The 19,920-nt window shown below is 47.0% G+C and overlaps 2 protein-coding genes across 7 annotated transcripts in view; one reads left to right on the top strand and one right to left on the bottom strand.

Moving 5' to 3' along the window:
- The window catches only part of NFATC2 (nuclear factor of activated T cells 2), a 137,200-nt gene that overhangs the window by 87,687 nt on the left and 29,593 nt on the right, over window positions 1–19,920 (top strand). The gene's annotated exons all lie outside the window — the stretch shown is intronic.
- On the bottom strand, window positions 11,214–16,149 carry LOC132592460 (uncharacterized protein K02A2.6-like). The gene has a single exon (XM_060277309.1). It carries the CDS (start codon window positions 15,662–15,664, stop codon window positions 11,594–11,596), a length of 4,071 nt encoding a protein of 1,356 aa, XP_060133292.1. The 5' UTR covers window positions 15,665–16,149; the 3' UTR covers window positions 11,214–11,593.

Below are 19,920 nucleotides of genomic sequence, written 5' to 3'. Positions count from 1 at the left end.
AACCCCATAGAATTAAATTAGAGCTATTCAAGACCCAACTCACTGCTCCCAGTTTTAAAATTCACACCCTAGCAGGAATTTCCCAAATAACTTGGAAATTTTGTTGCTGTTCCCCCCCCTTCCTATGTGAGCTTTTGCTGAGAGGCTGGTGAACCTGGGGCCCTCCGGATGTTGTAGAACTACAACTTCCATCAGCCCTAGCTAGCGTGGTCATTTATCAGTCTCGTTCTAGTGGCTAGGAACTGGGTGAGGTAACTTGCTACTGTACCATACACAGGAGCTTGTGACTATTTCACTGAAAAGAAGAGGGCCACTCAGCTCAAATCCATTCAGGAGGCTTGGCACTTCTGAATATTTTAGGGTTTATCCACACCTTGGTTTTCCTAGGCATGAGACAAGCAGAAGTGTGGACTAGCCCTTACTTCGGTTGCTGTGAACAGAGTCGGATTTAGGGGAGGGTGACCAGTTCGCCTGCACTGGGGGCACCGCAACAATGATGAACAACGGAGGTGGGGGACCGCCAAATTTTGGCAATGCACAAGGTGCCGCTGGAATTTTAAAGCTCAAAGTCTGCCACTGCTGTGGATATGTCCTGAATTGTTGTGAGGGTACAACTGCATATAGTTTGGGATACTGGCAGTCGTGTTAGCATGAAATGGTTTTCCTCCCATAGGGAAAAGGAAAAGCACAACTAACGAAACACATACCAGAGATAGCGAGTAGGGAGTGAGGTACCAATAGCCATCCTATCTAATCTTTCCAATGAAAAATTAGCACTGCAAGCCATAATCGTATTTATTTTTTCTGAGCCGCTGTCCACTCTTTCCCCCTCTCATCCCCACAATGAACTTTGGGTCTTCATCTTACTTTGTTCTGTGTCCAGTTTTCTAACAGCCAGGATTCCTTTCATATCTCATTCTCCTTGAGAGATTTTTCATTTGCTTGTTTTGTTTTTACCACCCCCCTCTCCTTGCAGCGCTGTCCCGCGTTGTGCTGTCACAATTTTGAATTTATTTAAATCTGTATTCATCTATTAAAATAATGCATAGACTGCTTTGCACCCAAGGATCCTGATTCAGCTTACAGAAGAACATTCCAGCACTTAGGGTGCTGTCCGCCTAATCCTGCATTTGATTTAGTCCAGGGCTACTAGGTAATTGCACAAAAGTAACTTAAGGATTCAGTATGTCAGTTGAACTGCAATAGTGCATGACCCCTGTTCTTTCCTCCTGGGTTCTCCATTTTTCTGCAAGTTCTCCTTGCATTGCATATTGCTACTTCTCCTTTTTATTCTTAGAAAGTGGAAATGAAGTGGTTCAAGGCTGGCTCCTGGAAGGCAATGAAAGCACCCAGGGTGAACTGAAGGTTGTTCTAGGCTGCTATAGACTTCATTCATAGACACTAGACCAGCCTTTCTCAACCCTGGGTCCCCAGATGTTGTTGCACTTCAACTCCCATCGTCCCTGATTGCTGGTCCTGCTAGTTAGGGATGATGGGAGTTGTAGCCAACACCATCTGGGGACCCAAAGTTGAGAAAGGCTGCTCTAGGCTGACTTCCCCCATGTCGTTTAATAGCAACTACTTTGGGGTAGGCAAGTCTGTGATCCACAAAAATCTTGGCTTGGCACCCCCAAGGCTTATATGCTTCATTTCCCCCACCCAACCACCCTCTGTTGTGCATGGATTCCGTCTTTGGTTTGACTTGCCAAGAATTGCCTCCAAACCATTTGCGCACTTGTTTCATATCATGACTTGGATCCTTGGTTGGCATAGTTTGCCTGATTTGAACATGCTACTTTGCCTAATGTGTACTTCACAGCAAACTATGATTTAAGGCACCAGGAAAATGAGGTGGGAATCCACATATGAGAGAGTCAAGGCCATGGCACATTCATGGTTACAAAACCATGGTTTGTCCGTGGTGTCTGAATGGGGTTATGTGGAAAGGGTCCCCTTAAGGTAGAAATTTTGAAAACCACCAGAAAGTGAGATGAGGTTATTCATCTTGAATGGTGTTTATTACAAGCCACCTTCAATTTAGGGAATGGAGAATGGGACTCACCTCTCACCTGTCTCCAGACAAAGTCATCAGCTACACCACATCCTTGCCATGAATTAGGAAAACATGCCTAAAGTGATGTAGAAAGTCTCTTGCATTTTCTAATTTCCCATTGCCCAGAAAACATCCATTCATACTTTCACTGTGATATTTTAATGTAGATATTTTTTTCTGCCTCAAAAGCACTGAGCTTTGATGAAAGGACAGGAAATGCAAAGTTTTTCTTCTGCTTTCCCTCGAGCTTTTTGGGTGAGCAAGTTAGTATATTTTTGAGGCCTGTGGTTTGATTAGAGAAATGATAAGTTATAATTAGAACAACTTTTTGTAGCAGGCATGACCATTTTTCTTGCATTCATCTTGGGGTGTAGAGGATTTGTTTGAATAATTTTACATGTGGCTGAACTACAAGATTAGGTATCAGTTGTGTATTACCTTTATTGATATCTATGGGGTCTTCTGAACATATGCATATATGTATGAAATGTTCTATACAGTGTCAGGACATTGGTCTTTCTAGCCCAGTATTATCTGCTTGAGCCAGCTGCACAAATATAAGATGGAGGACACTGGGCTTGCCAATAGGACATGTGAAAAGGATCTAGGGATCTTAGTAGACCACAAGCTTTAACACGAGTCAGTGGTGTGATGCAGCAGCAAAAAAAAGCTAATGCTGTGGTAGGCTACATTAACAGAAGTATAGGGTTCAGATCAAGGGAAGTAATAGCACTGCTCGATTCTTTCTTGGCCAGACCAGACCTGGAATACTGTGTCCTGTTCTGGGTGCCACAATTTAAGGAGGGTATTGACAAGCTGGAATGTGTGCAGAGGAGGGCAACCTAGATGATCAAAGGTCTGGAAACCAAGCCTTACGGGGGAAGGATGAGGGAGTTGTGTATGTTTAGCCTGGAAAAGAGGAGACTGAGAGGAGATATGATAGCCATCTTCAAATATCCAAAGGGCTGTCACATGGAAGATAGAGCAAGCTTGTTTTCTTCTGCTCCGGTGGGTAGAACCCAAACCAATGGATTTACCGGTAAGTTACAAGAAAGGAGTTTCCAACTAAACACCAGGAAGAATTTTCTGTTAGTAAGAGCTATTTGACAGTGGAAACAATTCCCTCAGGAGGTGGTGGACTCTCCTTCATTGGAGGTTTTTAAGTAGATGTTAGAAGGCCATCTGTCATGGATGCTTTAGCTAAGATTCCTGCATTGCGGGGCGTTGGACTAGATGACCCCCGAGACCCCTTCCAAATCCAATTCTATTACTTTCCTTTGTATCAGATAGTCTGATATATTTCTACCTGGTGGTGCTAGGGACTAAACTTGGGATCGTTTGGGTACAAAACATGTTCTGACATGGAGTTGTGCCTCTCCTCTTTCCTTCTGTTCATGCCAGATTTCCATAGGAGAAGCCACGGCTGTTTGCCTTGTAGCTTGCCTCTAAAATAGCAATGGCTCCAGTTTTCTTGTGCCTTTGCTGCAAACAAGGCACTTGTTTCTTTAATGACTTAGAAAGGTGTCTGTAGGGTAACCTATATGAATTTGCAGTTTTATGCTGGCCAGTGTGACTTCTCAACCCATGATGTGATAAGATGTGTCCTCCATCCTCGTTTCTGTTACAGGATTTTATAACTTCTCTTGCGATAGGGCCTGACTCTTATCTCCAAAGGAGCTGTTGTTCCACAGAAGTCATGGAGAGGCTTGAATAGCTTTTTGTAAAATGCACAAAGATCTTTGGGTAGAAGGTGCCACATACTTGGCTCGATGCCCAGGTATGTCCATTATAAGGGGAAAAGGAGGGGAGGAGAAGCCCAATTCCTTTTCAGAACTCTTCCTCCAGTAGTATTCTCAAGTGGCTTGCCTGACCATCTGACAACATGCGAGCTACAAATAAAAAACCGATAAATCCAAACTCAGCACCGGAGGAAGGAAGAAAATGAATTGAATGATTAAAAAAAAAAGTTGTTCTACTGGCACTTCTTTGTTCTTGAATTCAGGAATCCTTTAATTGGTACAGTACAATGCCCGCAGGCAAGTTTTGCTATAAAGCGTTTCCTGTTCAGAAGAACATACAAAATCTATTAAGAGAGCGAGATCACCACAGAACGGAACTTGAGAGCCTCGCTCAGAGTACATATTCGCAATTTGTGTTTGCACCCATCACGCAAAGGGTCTCTCAGGCGACAGGAAAGCCAAGAGGGGGGCCAAAAAAAATCCTCATCTATTTGGGAAACGAATACTGTACTGTTAAATCAAAGGATTGGGTGTTCCTTGGGGAAGACACCTTCACTTGCCTTGCAATCTGAGCATTCTTCCTGTGAACTTTTTGGGTGCTTCGTGCATAAATAGTGAGAATTTGCCTATCTTGGAGCTCTGGCAAATACTGAGCTTCAGCATGCTCTGGAGGCAAGTAGTTCCAAATTAATAAGGATAATAGCACACCTTGATGGTAGTTCCTGCCAGCAGGCAAATTTATTACCTTGAGCCGTATTGGGTGATATCTCTCATCCAAACCATCCCTATGCATGGAGGGTTCTGACAAGCACACAGGAAGAGCCAAAGTCCAGCGTCCTGTTCTCAGTGTGCCAACCAGATGCCCAGGGGAAGCCTGCAAGCAAGACGTGAGCACAACAGTATCCCCCCTTCCGATGAATTAACCATTCAGTAGTGGCCGTTGTGCATCAGATTTTATGTGCATAGGCTGCAATCAGGCACTGTAATCAGGACTGGCACATAGTGGTGTTTGGCAAGGATACGCTTGTTCCCTTCCATTTGATGGACTGGTTTAGATTAGAAGTATCTTCCCGTCTCAGTTCTTGCGTTTGCATGTTAGTGCAAAACATTTCCATGTGGATCAGGCATGTTAAATGCAGCATTTGACCATGGAACTGAGCTTGACAAAACATTCCCCATGGGCAAGGACCTGCCTTGGGAAGAAGAAAGAAACTGCCAGATTTCCCTAACCCTTCCTCCTTGCCCTGCAAATTTTTAATATGCACTCTTTAAATATTGGGCTTTCTTTTCTTTTCTGTAGTGAGATTCTAGGGCAGGCATGACCAAGCATGGCCCTCCAATTCCCATCATCCCTGACCACTGGTCCCCTTTTAGCTGGGGATGATGGGAGTATTAGTCCCAAAACATCTGGAGGGCCAAGTTTGGCCATGCCTGTTCTAGGGAGTGTACCAGTTCACAGCTGCATCAGTTTGCACCCTATTCAGATCTCATTATCTCCCCAGTTTTCTTTCTGCAAATGCCACAGGTGAGATGTGTGCAAAATTCACAGGGCAACTAGATGCAAAGGGGAAAAGGAGAACAGAGAGATAAGAGCATCCTGCAGGTATGAGGAGCCGCTCCTGGTTGAATTCTTCCTTCTATATACATCTAATTGTTCCTTTACATCTGTAAATGTTGCAACCTCTCACTCATCTTTTATATGGCACTTTTTTAAATTTGCAAAGCAGTCTGGGTGTCTGTCGTCACGATAATTCCATGAGATAGCTTCCTGTCACTCCTATTCCACAGACGAGAGTACTGAGGCCAAGAGACGTTCCCCAGGGCCTTGCAGTGATGTCATCCCACAGCCAAGTCCAGCTCTCTTTTCATTGGACCACACTGGCTCTAAAGCCGCCAACAGTTACCAGCACTGAGAAATCAGTTTCTAGATGACACACAACCACTTTCAGTGATGATTTTGAAATACGGTAAGAGTTGCCCAAGAGGAATGTGGCTGGGAACTCAACCACAATAAAACTCATTCCCAGACAAGCTGTGGACATGATTGCACCACAATGTAAATCACGAGCTACTCCCTTGCTCCTGTAAAGGAAGCTATAGAAATACCAAAGTCATTGACCAAAACAAGATGTAATGTCACAGTAATTTAGGGTTGCCACACGTCCAGACATATCCAGAATACTGCAGTCGGCAGCAGTGTCTGGATGGAAATCGGCAAAATGTCCGGGATAATCCAGACGTATGGCAGCCCATGTCAGCATTCATGGGCTCAAAAGTGGCATTTATTTTATTTATTTATTGCATTTTTTTACCTACAGTAATAATTTTTTTAAAAAAAAATGTTTGCAACACTCAACAGATGTTAACAAACTCTGTGTGAAGCATCAAGTCAGATTCTTCTTATTTCCCCCCTTTATACAGTCTACAGAACTGAAGCATATTTCTAATTGCGCTCAACAGCAGTTGGTCTCTAACCAGGCTGTGCTATGATTTATCCTTGACTCAGGAACTTTTTTCAACTGCTGTGGTTTAGCTCCTTCAGCTCCATTTTCCTTTATCCCCATTCTCTCTATCCATTTATTGATTGGAGGTTTCTTGACTGTCGTTCTCCTGCTGCCCATCTCCACTTCCAGCTCCTAACTGAATCCTTCCACACTCTCCCTGATTCATTTTCCCTGACTCTAGCATTCATTTTCACCCCACTCTTCCCACTCTTCCTCCAAGGAGCTCAAGATTCCTTGTCCCCGTTTTATCTTCATAACAACCCTGCAAAGGCATGTTAGGGTGAGAGAAAATCACCAGCCCTGCATCACTCAGTGAACTTTGTTAATGAATGGGGATATGAGCCTAGGTTGTACTGGTTCATGACTGAGACTTTACCCAAGGGTTGCCGGTGTTATTTTTCTCAAAGGACTCTCTTAAACATCTCCAGATGTTCAACAATTGAAGATTTTCCTGACACGGAGATGGGGGAAAAGTACATCTGCTAAATTTCTGTGCCTAACAGATAGAAAAGACTCAGGAGTTGGATAGGAAATGGCCCAGAACAGTGCCAAATATCTCCTCATTTCACCGGGCCTTTATGCAGCTGGCCAATGTAAGCAGCCATCCTTTCCCCTCTAAGAATGCCCAGGGAATGATGATAAGTCATGATGTCACCTTGTTCCTATTCGGCCATTCTGCAGCAAATTGGAGCAGTGTCTGTGACTGGTGTTCTGCTGCTATTTCATGTGGTGGCATATTCCTCCCCCACCCTTACTATTTCCCAGTTTAGGAGAACAGCCAGAGCTCAGTGGTAGAGCATCTGCTGTATGTGAAGAAGGTCCCAGGTTCAATCTATGGCATTTCTGGGAATGGCACCTGTCTAAAATTATGGAGTGCCACTGCAAGTCCATATCCTTCAACATGTCCCAGAGGAAAACCAGGATGTGGGTCTTTCGGGGCCTTGCTCCTGCACAAGTCATTTGACCTGTGTGAGAGCATGGCTCCCCAAAATGTGCATCTTTCAGGGCCAAAATCTCGTGGGAACCAGGTGACTCCTGCAAGAACATGGCACCCCTAAATTTGTGGCTTTCGGAGCCACGATCTTGTGACCATGGCACCCAAAAATGGGATGTCCCGATTAAATAGGGAGAGTTGAGGGGTATACTAGTCCCATCCACTGAGCTGGATGGGACCAGTGATCTCACTCAGTATAACTTAGGCAGCCTCCTGTGTTGTTTAAGAAAGAGGAGATAGAACAATAACCCCTACCACTTCATAGCACAACAAATAATGAATTTCTGACTCCTCCTTTAATTATTATAACTATCTCTCACCCCATCCCTGACACTAAAGGTAAAGGTAAAGGGGCCCCTGACCATCAGGTCCAGCTGTGTCCGACTCTGGGGTTGCGGCACTCATCTCGCTCTATAGGCCAAGGGAGCCGGCGTTTGTCCGCAGACAGCTTCCGGGTCATGTGGCCAGCATGACAAGGCTGCTTCTGGCGAACCAGAGCAGCGCACGGAAACGCCGTTTACCTTCCCGCTGGAGCGGTCCCTATTTATCTACTTGCACTTTAATGTGCTTTTGAACTGCTAGGTGGGCAGGAGCTGGGACCAAGCAACGGGAGCTCACCCCGTCACAGGGATTCGAACCGCCGACCTTCTGATCAGCAAGCCCTAGACTCTGTGATTTAACCCACAGCGCCACCTGGGTCCCATCCCTGACACTAGCTCACACCTTACCTAAATTGTTTTCAAAGTAATCATGATACGTTGCATGGCCTTGAGTTCTTAAACAAGGAATTGCTAACCTCTAGATCGCATCACAATTTTTCACTGTTAACTGCAATCAAACATTCTCCTGAACCCAAGCGGTTAAATGTGGGGACAGGGGTGCACCCACACGCCCCTCTTCCAACATCCTTGCATATGTTGCACATAGCCATCAGCCACTGACCTTCCCTGTGTTGCATGGAAAAGTCTGCATGGGGTTTCTGTTCATGTTCACTTGAATTCAAGTAGATTCCTCTGCATGATCACAGACCCTGTTTTATTGGGATCCCCAGTTGCACAGGGAGTTCTGCTCATGTCTAATGAACGAAACCAGAAGCTCCCTGCAGGCTTTGCTTTGGGTACTAGGGGTGAGGAGCATGAAGCGCATGAGACTTGCCCCTGCCTTTAGTCCTTGCATGTTCTGGCGAACTCCTGAATACTACTATTAATTTTAACACAGATTTGTCAGGAAGAGAAAAATATGGAGTCTGCCTTTTCAAAATGCGCACATTTCCACTGAATCTCATATTCATATTCAGCAGCCACTTAGAATCTCATTACAAAAAGTTAGCTCCTGGACAAAACAGACCATGAAATCATTTATAAATGAATGTCAGTTAGATTTATTTGTTGCAGCCGCAAGACTTAAGAACCACTCGTTAGCACTTGGAACAAAATTTGAATAGTCTGAAACATCCACACACTGTAAAACAACAGGTACACTCACACTTGTTCAGTATTAGATTCAGGTAGGTAGTCGTGTTGATTAGAGTCAGGTAGGTAGCTATAGGTATTTCGACTTGTTCAGTAGTAAGCAAGTATAAATGTTTTGATTGAATAAAAACATCCAGCATCAATACAGAACAGCTGTCCATATCAGAAATCTCCCGGTAATCTTACATTGATCCATATAGAGTAAAGGGCATAGGAATTTGTAAAATGCAATTGCACTGTTGCCAATTTCAGTTAAAGCTTTAGTTGAAATTCAGTTGAAATTCACAGATATGTGCAGTGCAAATGGCTACATGTCTACTCAGAAATAATACCCATTGACTTCAGTGGAACTTTTTTCCAGATGTGTGCAGTGCTTCCCCGCCTAAAAAAATGTTTAGAGGTACTCTCATTTTCCTACTCATATTGAAATACTGCCCCTCAATGAGGCCAAACTTAGATTCACAAAATGTTTAGGGGTATGCGTACCCCTGCGTACCCCCCAGAAAAACCACTGGGTGCATGTATAGGATTTTGAAGCATAGCACTTAGAATCATAGAATTGTAGAGTTGGGAGGGACACCGAGGGCCATCTAGTCCAACCCTCTGCAATGCTGGGATCTTTTGCCCAACATGGGGCTCGAACCCATGACCCTGAGATTAAGAGTCTTGTGTTCTACCAACTGTCCGTTATTGCAATATGGAAGGCATTAGCTGGAATCTAAGAAGGGTGAAAGCATGTCTAAGAATTAGTCTATGTCAACTAAATAGTTTTAAAACCTGTTTTGTTATTTAAGCGTAACGTACTATGGTGCTGGCTTAGCTGTGGCCAAAATAGCTAAGCCACATCGAATAAACACATCGTGTACAATGTTTTTGGCTGCAAGTGGTCTGATACCAATAAAGCAATTGACCAAAAAGCCAGATGTCTGAATCACTGAGACAAATTTTTGGTACCAGTTGAAAGTTAGGTTGACTAAATGTAATAGGGCCTTTCTCCAAGAAGCACATTTTTGGCAGTTTTATCATCCGGCATGGATGGTAATCTAATCCAGTGGTTGAAAGGGTACAAATGCAGCTTAATTTCAACTGGTAAATGTCCAATTCCTGTGCTTAAACAAACAGAGTGAGCACCTGGCTGGGGGTTCCTTATGTACAGATTAGAGTTTTGCTCTGTAAGAGATTGAGACAAGGCAGCAGTGGGCGCTCCATATCTTTGCACAATGACGTAACTGTGTGCCAATAAAATGTGACACACGAGTGGTATGGAAATGGTTTCCACGCCCCTTCACATGACCTATTTATTGAGCATTCATCCTGCACAAAACCTATATGGAAGTTAGATTATATTGAGCATTTGCTCTGATTTGTTTGTGGGGCGGTTTTCCAACAATGAACATCCATCCTGCATTTATCCTGATTTACTTTCATGCTGTTTCTAGATCTCCCCATTAGTCATTTGTTCATCCCACCATTTACAATACATCTCCCTGTCACTTTCCGATCCACGAAAGTGCATTTGGACAGCAAAGCCTTTTAATCTACTTTAGCTATGCAAATTTAAAGTTGAGTCCCTCTCAAAAGAGTGACAGCCTGGATGCAACCTTTCTTATACGTATTACAGACGACCCTCTTTTATTGCTGTGCGGCAGAGGCAAGAATTTGGTGGTGGATTCTATTCTTGATTTTCTGAATATAAAGATTATAGTCTGAACTTTACCACCTCTACGTGTTTTGCCAAAACATCCGGTGCTTCCCCCACCCTGCCTTTGCAAGCAATGAGAAAGAAATTACCTGGTGGTGAATCACGTCAATTTTCCACCCGTTTTGCCAATCCTTATTCTAAAGAATAGTTGTGTGTTAGGGGGAACCTCCTATCTACCCACAGCTGTATTTGGCATGAAAGCATGACTAAGTTTATTCACCAAATCTAGGACAACTCTCTTGAGTTGGATGCTGCAGCTTTCTGGAGAAATGTTTAAACCAGACAGGAACTAGGCTAGAAAGAAATACAGCAGCGAGAAAACTAGTGTTTGGATGGGCTATAGACCAGATTGATCTACCATCTGCAATTAGACAAGAAACAAACAAACAAATAAACCCAAGAGTATGTCTAGAACCAACCCAGGGACTGAGTCATCTGCAAGAACAACGATGAACACAAAATTACAGCATGTACTTTTACAGCATTCGCACATAGGAAACATCTGGTTGGTTTAAATCTCGCTCCTTCCTTTTCTGGCCTTCTTAAGTTCAGAAGGTGGAGGGTATGGAGAACCCATTTGTGCAGGTTGCAGAGAAAGCCTTAGAGCTTGAGATCCATTGGGGCGAGTGAAGCAAGTTGTCTCAGGAAGTTGATTTTGTGTGGCATGAAAGAAGAGCAACTTGTTCGCTATTTAATTCATTATTGCTGTATTTATTTACTGCTAGAGGGGCCTTTTGTATTATTGAAATGTACTCGGAGTCGAGAGTGAATTTCATGCTCTTTATTCAGCTCATAGTCATCAAGGAGAAGAGGAGAAGAAGAATGGCTCTTTTCCCAAAACCATCTGCTTATATACATTATTTACACAATGGGCCTTGCGTGATTGGCTACTTCAGGGCTACACCTGTGGGCCAATTATATTGTGGATTGACTTCTGCCTGCAGCCTGATTGGCTGCTCCTACAGGCCAATCAGGTAGCAGATTCGCTTCTGCCAGCCGCCTGATTGGCTGCTCCAGCAGGCCAATCAGGTTGCGGATTCACTTCCACCTGGAGTTGGATTGGGTAGCTCCCGCTGATTCTGAATCCTATTGTTCTAGGATTCAGCTCAGTACATAACACCCCTCCCCTCTAAGTTCCAGTCCTGCCCGGGAAGTTGCATTCGTAGTCCCCAAGGTCTGCTGGCCGCCTCCGTGTGCGTTGTGGCCTGGGGTGTTCCTTGGTCAGGGGTTCTGGTTCTGGCTCGTGTTCCGAGGCTGCTGGCTGTGCCGGGGCTGTCTGGTCTGGCGCCACTGAACCACTAGGTTGTGGCTCTGGTTCCGGTGTCCTTCCAGCCTCGGGGCGCCCCTCTGTGCCTACTGCTTCTGCTTCCCCTGCCCACCCCTCTCGCTCTACAGGCCTCACTGCCCTGCTGTCCCCTTGGGACCCCTCTGTCCCGCTCTCCTCCCGGGTTCCTCCTGGGAATCGTCGCCGTAGCTGGTCGCAGTGGCGGCGCCAACATTGCCCCCCTTCCGTTAGTACCTCGTACGACACGGGACCGGTCACCTTGGTGACTGTGGCGGGTACCCATGCTGGGCCTGCCCCAAAATTCTTTGCGTACACTGCGTCCTGGGCCACAAATGTCCGGGGGTTCCTGCCTTTCCCCACCACTACCTCATCCTGAGCTCTGTCGGGGTGAAGTCGGTCCAGTCTAGTTGCAAGGCGCCGGCCCATTAGTAGTTCAGCTGGGCTCCGGCCCGTCGTTGTGCTTGGGGTGCTGTGCTGTGCTAGAAGAAATGCGGCAAGGCGGTATTCCCAGTCCCCTTGTGTCATGCGGCGGAGGCTGTCCTTGGTGGTCCGCACCATGCGCTCCGCTTGGCCATTGGTGGCAGGGTGGAATGGTGCTGAGCGGATGTGGCGGATGGCGTTCTGCGCTGTGAAGGTCTGGAACTCCTCTGACGTGAATGCGGTTCCATTGTCCGAGACGAGGGTGTCAGGGAGCCCGTGGGTTGCAAAAAGCTTACGTAGTACCCGGATGGCTGCCGCCGTAGAAGTGGACGGTACCAGTGCGACCTCCAGCCATTTGGTGTAGGAATCCACCACTATGAAGAATGTTTTTCCCTGGAAGGGGCCAGCGAAGTCCACGTGCAAGCGTGACCATGGATGTCGGGCGGACTCCCAGGGCTGGACTGGGGCCCTTGGGGGATCCGGGCGGGATTCTTGGCAGGTCTGGCAGTGTTGGACCCAGGCCTCTATCTCTCTGTCAATCCCCGGCCACCACACATAACTCCTGGCAAGGGCCTTCATCCTCACTACCCCTGGGTGTGTCTCGTGTAGGGCTGTGAGGACCCTTTTGCGGAGGGGCTGGGGAACAACAACCCTGCTTCCCCATAACAGGCACCCCTTGTGGGCTGACAGTTCATGTTTGCGGTTTGTGTAGCCAGCGAATTCTGGCCCGGGGCTGCTGCTGGGCCATCCTCGCCACACCCAGTCCAGGACCCGGGAGATGACCCTATCTTTTGTGGAATGGCGCGCAACTTCTTGTGCCTGAATGGGTCGGTCGGGAAGCAGCTCCAGGGTCATAACCTCTTGCGCAGGCGCTGGGTCGGGGCCTGTTTCTGGTAGTGGTAGCCTGCTGAGGGCGTCTGCGTGGCCCATCGCCTTCCCAGGGCGGTGGATTAGTGCATACTGGTAGCCGGCAAGGAAAATTGACCACCTGAGGACACGTGGAGACAACACTTGGGGGGTCTGCTTCTCGGGGGCAAACAGGCCAAGCAACGGCTTGTGGTCAGTCACTATGGTAAAGGGCCGCCCGTACAAGAAATCATGGAATTTTTTTACGCCCTTCACGATTGCCAGACCCTCCTTGTCAATCTGTGAGTAGTTTCGTTCGGCTGCAGCAAGCGTCTGGGAGAAGTATGCCACCGGCACCTCTCTTCCATCCGGGAGTTGGTGTCCCAGGACAGCGCCGATGCCATAGGGAGAGGCGTCGCATGCCAGCACCACTGGCAGCCTCTCGTCGAAGTGTGCCAAGACCGAGTTCGAGACGAGCAAGTCCTTGACTGCCTGGAATGCGGCCCTTTGTCGCTGGCCCCACACCCAAGGGGCCCTTTTATCTAGGAGTCTGTGTAGGGGCTCCGCTACCGCTGCCTTATGGGGAAGGAAGGCATGGTAAAAGTTCAATAGTCCCAAGAATGACTGAAGTTCGGGCTTGCTCTTGGGCGCTGGGGCCTCACAAATGGCCCGTACCTTGTCACCGGTTGGATGGACCCCTTCTGCGTCCACCTTAAATCCCAGAAAGTCCACCTGCGGCACTCCCAGTAAACACTTTTCCCGCTTCACCTTGAGGCCCGCCGTCTGGAAACGGTGCAGGACGGAGCGGAGGCGGTCCTCAAATTCCTCTGGTGTGGGCCCGGCGATCAGTACATCATCGAAGAAAGGGGTGACGCCAGGAATCCCTTTAAGGAGAGAGTCCATTAGATTCTGGAATATGCCTGGTGCCACGCTAACGCCAAATTGCAGCCGCTTTACTCTGAATGCCCCTCTGTGCGTCACAATCGTCTGAGCCTCTGCTGTGGCTTCGTCCACAGGCAACTGTTGATACGCTTGGGCCAAGTCCAGTTTGCCAAAGATTTTTGACCCAGCCAGGGTGGCGAGGACATGGCTGACCACTGGCACTGGGTATGCATGGGCCGTGAGAGCCTTGTTTATGGTGCATTTGTAGTCTGCACAGATGCGGACCGAACCGTTAGGCTTGACGGGTGTGACAATTGGAGTTTCCCAGGGGGCGTTGGGCACCGGCTCCAGTACTCCTTGCTCCACGAGCCGGTCCAATTCCTCGTCTATGCGGGGTTTCAGGGCGAACGGGACCCGGCGGGCCTTGTGCCTGATGGGTCGTACAGCGGGGTCTAGCTGTAGGGCAATGGGGGGTCCTGTATATCGTCCCAATGCCCCATCGAAAACCCCTGGAAACTCTTTGCATATGGCGTCCACGTCCACTTGTAAGCTAGTGCGGTTCACCCCGGTAACGGCTAGCCCCAGAGGTCCAAACCATGCCAGTCCCAGTAAGCTAACGTAGGGGCCCTTAACTACCAGCAAGTCCAATTGTTGCTTTCGCCCTCGATATTGCACCCTGAAGGTCCCCACCCCCATTGTAGGGACCTTACGTTTCTGGAAGTCCCGGAGGGTGAATGGGGCCGGCCTTAGTTTGGGACCCCCATTAGGGCACAGTTCCCTTAATGTTCGGGCCGAGATTATGGATAGAGTTGAACCCGTGTCCAGCTCCATGCGGCATGGGGCTCCCTCTATCTGTACCTCTATATAAATTTTCTCTGTGCTGGGATGGGGCAACTGGAATACCTGGTAGTCCGTGATCTCCGTCGAGTTGCCTTGGTGCATGGTGCCGTGTGACCTGGGGCTCCTGGGTCGGTCATCTGATGCTTGTCGACGGGTGAGTCGAGCCCGACACACCCGGGCGATGTGTCCCAATTTTCTGCACTGCCTGCACTCTGCGTTGCGGAAACGACAGGTCCTCCTCTCGTGGTTCTCCCCGCAGCTTGCACAGTTCCCTCCTTCTCGTCGAGGCTGCTGTGGTGTGTGTGCTGCTTGAGTGCGCCGCTGTACTCGGTGTACTTCCTCCCTGTCAGATTCGGATTCGTCGGTGAGGTCTTCGTGGTAGACCCTCGGTTGGGATGGCGGGGCCGGTCGTGCCTCTTGCGTTGACCTCTCGGCGGCTTCGGTTGCCAGGGCTTCCTCCAGAGCAATCTGGAACGTGAGGTCTTTTTTGGCGTAGAGGCGTCGTTGCAACATCTCGTCCCTCAGGCCACCGACGAGGCGGTCACGAAGCATGTTCTCCAACTCTGAGAAGTTGCATAGCCGGGCGGCTTGGCGGAGGGAGGTCACAAACCCAGTTATGGTTTCCCCCGGGGCTTGCCGCTTTGCGTAGAAGGCATTTCGGCAAGCTACCACCGAGGGCTGTGGTGAGAAGTGCTCCTTCAGCCGTTCCATTATTGTTTTGTAAGAGACGGTAGCGACATCTCTAGGTGCAAGGAGAGCCCGGGCGATTTCAAACGTCTCCTCTCCACAGACGCTGAAGAATGTCGCCCTCTTCATGGCATCGTTGGTGACTTCTTTCGCTTGCAGGAGGAAGTTGAAACGGGCGGCGTACCCTTCCCAGTCTCCTGATGCTGGTTTGAATGGCGAGAAGCTGCTGTCGGTTGCCATTCTGGGTTCCTTGGGTCCTGGAGCTGAAGCCTGGATGCACAGTGCGATGCAGCGGTGCAGCAGGTGGCGGTGCTGCGGTGCAGTGCGTGGTGGCGGTCAGCTCAGCAGGATCCCACCTTCGTCGCCAGTGAAATGTACTCGGAGTCGAGAGTGAATTTCATGCTCTTTATTCAGCTCATAGTCATCAAGGAGAAGAGGAGAAGAAGAATGGCTCTTTTCCCAAAACCATCTGCTTATATACATTATTTACACAATGGGCCTTGCGTGATTGGCTACTTCAGGGCTACACCTGTGGGCCAATTATATTGTGGATTGACTTCTGCCTGCAGCCTGATTGGCTGCTCCTACAGGCCAATCAGGTAGCAGATTCGCTTCTGCCAGCCGCCTGATTGGCTGCTCCAGCAGGCCAATCAGGTTGCGGATTCACTTCCACCTGGAGTTGGATTGGGTAGCTCCCGCTGATTCTGAATCCTATTGTTCTAGGATTCAGCTCAGTACATAACAATTATAGACTTCAACCTGGGTATCGGGGGGGGGGCATTTGTTATTTTGACTTAGGTAACAAAGCATCTTGGGCTGTTCTTGTTCATATGAGGCCCATGCTTACACAGAGCTGTAGTCAACATTAGCAGACCCATTGATATTGATGGACATGACAAACTTAGCCCCATTAATTTCAATGGGTCTACCCTGTGATAGAACGCAGTTGGAGGCAGTGCGCTGTTCCTATTCCTGATTTAAGCAATATGTTTCTTACATTGATTGCTAGGGTTGGCAGATATCAGTCAGGATATGCCTGCTTTTAAATCCTACATGGTCAGGATTGCCATACACAGTCTTCAAAAGGGATCCTGTGTATTTAAGAGTTGCAAAAATGTCAGAACTGCACCATGCATGGTTTTCCTCGTTATCTGACATTAGAAGAGAGAGTTCAGACTTCATGGAGCATTTCCTTCTGCACTACAGGAACACAGGACCTTCTCGGGATTATAGCCTTGTGCAGGAGACATGGGTTATATGTTCTGCCAGATGTATCTAGTAGGGTCATCAGAATGGAGCACACATGTGCATTTCTTCTTGTGGCTCTTCCACTTTGGTTCTACATCCTCTTCATTTCTTCTCCATCCTTTCCAGAACCTTGACTGCAATGTCTTGCCCATCTTTTTGCAAGCATTTCTCCCATTTGCACTTGTAATAGCTATGGCTGGGCTGCTTGCCCCGCGACTGCAAAGTAACCACAGCAGATGTCCTCTTGCCTCCAAAACCCTGGACCCTGAAGCATCAGTGTCTGCTGATGGGGGCAGCCGTAAAAGAATACAGCAGGAGACTGGGTTTTTGCTCTGTGAGTTTTGTCTGAAGTATTTGTTTCAGTCGGAGTTATCAATGGGTCGCTGGGGGAAAGGGAGGCTGTTCCACCCATTCAGCTACGGAGAGTTGCATTCCAGTTCACATAGAAAAGGTGCCGCGAGAATGTTAACACTGCCATAAGGGGTCATAACGAAAGTTCTCCTTAATACGGTGCATGATAAACTCCTGGAATTTATTGCTGCAAGACTGGTAGCCACAGTCTTAGAGGGCTTTACAGGGGCACTAGACAAATTCATGGACGATGAGAGATCTGACAAAGGCTATTCAGTAACAGGTTTGAAAGGGATAGCTGGGGGGACGGACCTCTGAATATGGGATTTTTTTTTATTTCTCCCCCTAAATAAAAATATGCATGTCTGTGCATGCTATACACTAGTGAGTAAACTGGGAGTAAACATTTAGGGATTCTATGGGGGGGGGGAGATATCAACCAAATGGCGGAGAGGGTTCTGTTTCATACCCCTCTAAAGCATTAGCATTCTGAAGCAAATAAATCTACAATCCCAATTAAAATTGTAGGTGCAAGACAACCTGTTTATAGATAATTAATCCAGATTTGTTTGCAGAAATTTTTGCAGGGAAGTTATACAGGCTTGGTTGTTTATTGAGTGTTTGTTCTGATTTGTTCGCTGGGAGGTTACATGAGGTGCATCAATCATTATCCCTCACTTTCCAGTGCATTTTCATGTCACTTTACTTATTGCAAAAAGTCTGCTTTTTTGAGTAGTAGATGTATTGCGCCAGAGCGCCATATCAGCTTTAATTTGCCAGTATGTGATTGAATCCCATTTGAAAATAGCAGCAGTCTCGGAGGTGCCCTTAGTAATCTTCAAGCCAACAATATTTCAACTTGGTCTCAGTTGTGATGCACGTTCTGAACTAAGCACCATCTTCTATATTTCATGGTGTTCTGGAATGTGGGAAAACCCTTTGAAATAAGGCTAAGCGGCATTCCTTGATATAACAGACCCATACATGTACATACTCCCTGTACATCAGCCAGGGAGGCAGCCAAACCTTGCATGCAGGAATGCAAGGTAATTTGAACTAGACTAAGAAATGCAATCAAATACGCGGAGTTTGAATTTGTTTTCTTGCTTTTCTATACAAGGCTGGTTAAGCATTCCCTAAGTGTGAGATGGCTGAAGTTGGTTTCGGTGTATTTTTTGTTTAATAAAAAATTACTTCATCATCTATGAATGAATCAAGTCAAATACAGGGCCAAGAAGAGAGAGAGAGAGAGAGATGTATGAATGACTCCTCTGACATTTGCAATGTCTCATTTGGGGCTGGTTTATTTGGATGGTTTTAAACCTCGATGGAAAAAGTGAGGATGACTTAAGGCTAGCAGTGACACACAGTTGTGTGTATCTTTCCTCCTACTTAAAAAAAAATAAAGTCACCAGAAGCATCCCTAGGAGGCTAAAGGTTTAAGCAGATGAACAGGAGCATTTTAGCTTCAGTGGGATTTGCCTATGTATTGGCTGGGTTTGAGGTTCCAGGTGAACCCCTCTACGGGGTGGACACGTATGCCTTCAATGAAGTGTGCAAAAAAAGATGAAGGCAGCCGAGTGAGTCATGATGTTTGGCATGGGAGGCGGAGAAGGCATAAGGAGGAGGCTTTGCAAAGGCAGCTTTTCTGAAGCAGCATTTGTTCAAGCGTGGACATAGACATGAAGCCTAGATACTAGAACGGGTCAGGCGGTGGTCTAAGAAGCAGGCCCGGGGAAAGGATAAATCTCTAGAACAGCCCTTGGTGAATCTCCACCCTCCCCATCTCTTCCACTTCCTCATTCGTCACTTCTACGGGTGCTGCTGTGTGTCCTCTGTCTTTCAGTTCTTTGCTCTCCTACTTTCAAGACTTGCCAGGTTTGGGGAGGGGGGTCTGGAATGCTTTCTAAAGACGCCATGTCCATCAGCTGTCACACACACCCGGTGCCGCCTCCTCCTCCTCTTCTCTCCCATTATTTCCCAACTTCCCCCCTCATCTACACCTGAGCTGTGAGCTCCCGCAAAACACTGTTGTGAATCCACACTGTCTTCCTCAAAAATTCCTAGAAAAATCCACAATTCGTATGAGTGAAAATAGCATGTATAAATGCATTGCGTAGGAGAAAATCACTGGAAAAATAATGTTCTTGCACTAAATTTTATGCAGATACATATATACTAAGAGAAATTTGCACAATCATGCATGCAAGGCTTTTTTAAAAAGAAAGAATTGCAAACTAACATGGACAAAGTGTGAATACCAGGTTGGGAAAATAAGTAACCGAGAGAAATTGAAATTGACATATTCCTCCTTCCATAGAAATAATAGACGTCTATAAAATGTTGCATGTGTTTTGAATTCTGCAATACTTATAAAACCTTAATTAAAAATAACTTTGGATAAAGAGAACTTTATTCTCCCTGTCCCATAATCCTACAACTTGGGGCCACCTAATTTAAACCAACTGAGAGACAAAAGAAAGTATTTTTTTTTCACATGATGCAAAAGTAATATGTGCATTTCCTCCCCACTAGATGTGGTAACAGCCATTGGCTTTAGCTGGCTTTAAAAGGAGGTTAAATTAATTAATGGAGGATAAGTCTGTCAGTGGGTATGAGTCATAGTAGCCAAATGCAGCATCCACGTTTAGATGCAGTATGCAACTGAATACAGTGGGAGATGATTTTTGCCTTCTAAAGTGGCTGGCTAGTATGGGAATGAGTACTCTGAATTTTACTAGGTTATAGCTTCATCTACCATGGCTCTTCTTGTGCTCACTGCTATCACTGGGGGCAGACCCAGCAATCGTGGTCTTTCTAGTCCATGGGTAGGCAAAGTAAAGCCCAGGGGCTGGATCCGGCCCAATCGCCTTCTAAATCCGGCCTGCGGACGGTCC

Source organism: Zootoca vivipara, chromosome 7 (genome assembly GCF_963506605.1).
Source record: "Zootoca vivipara chromosome 7, rZooViv1.1, whole genome shotgun sequence".
In the NCBI taxonomy this organism is placed as follows: domain Eukaryota; kingdom Metazoa; phylum Chordata; class Lepidosauria; order Squamata; family Lacertidae; genus Zootoca; species Zootoca vivipara.
The sequence above is the reverse complement of the archived record's forward strand: the minus strand, read 5'-3'. Positions and strand labels throughout refer to the sequence as shown.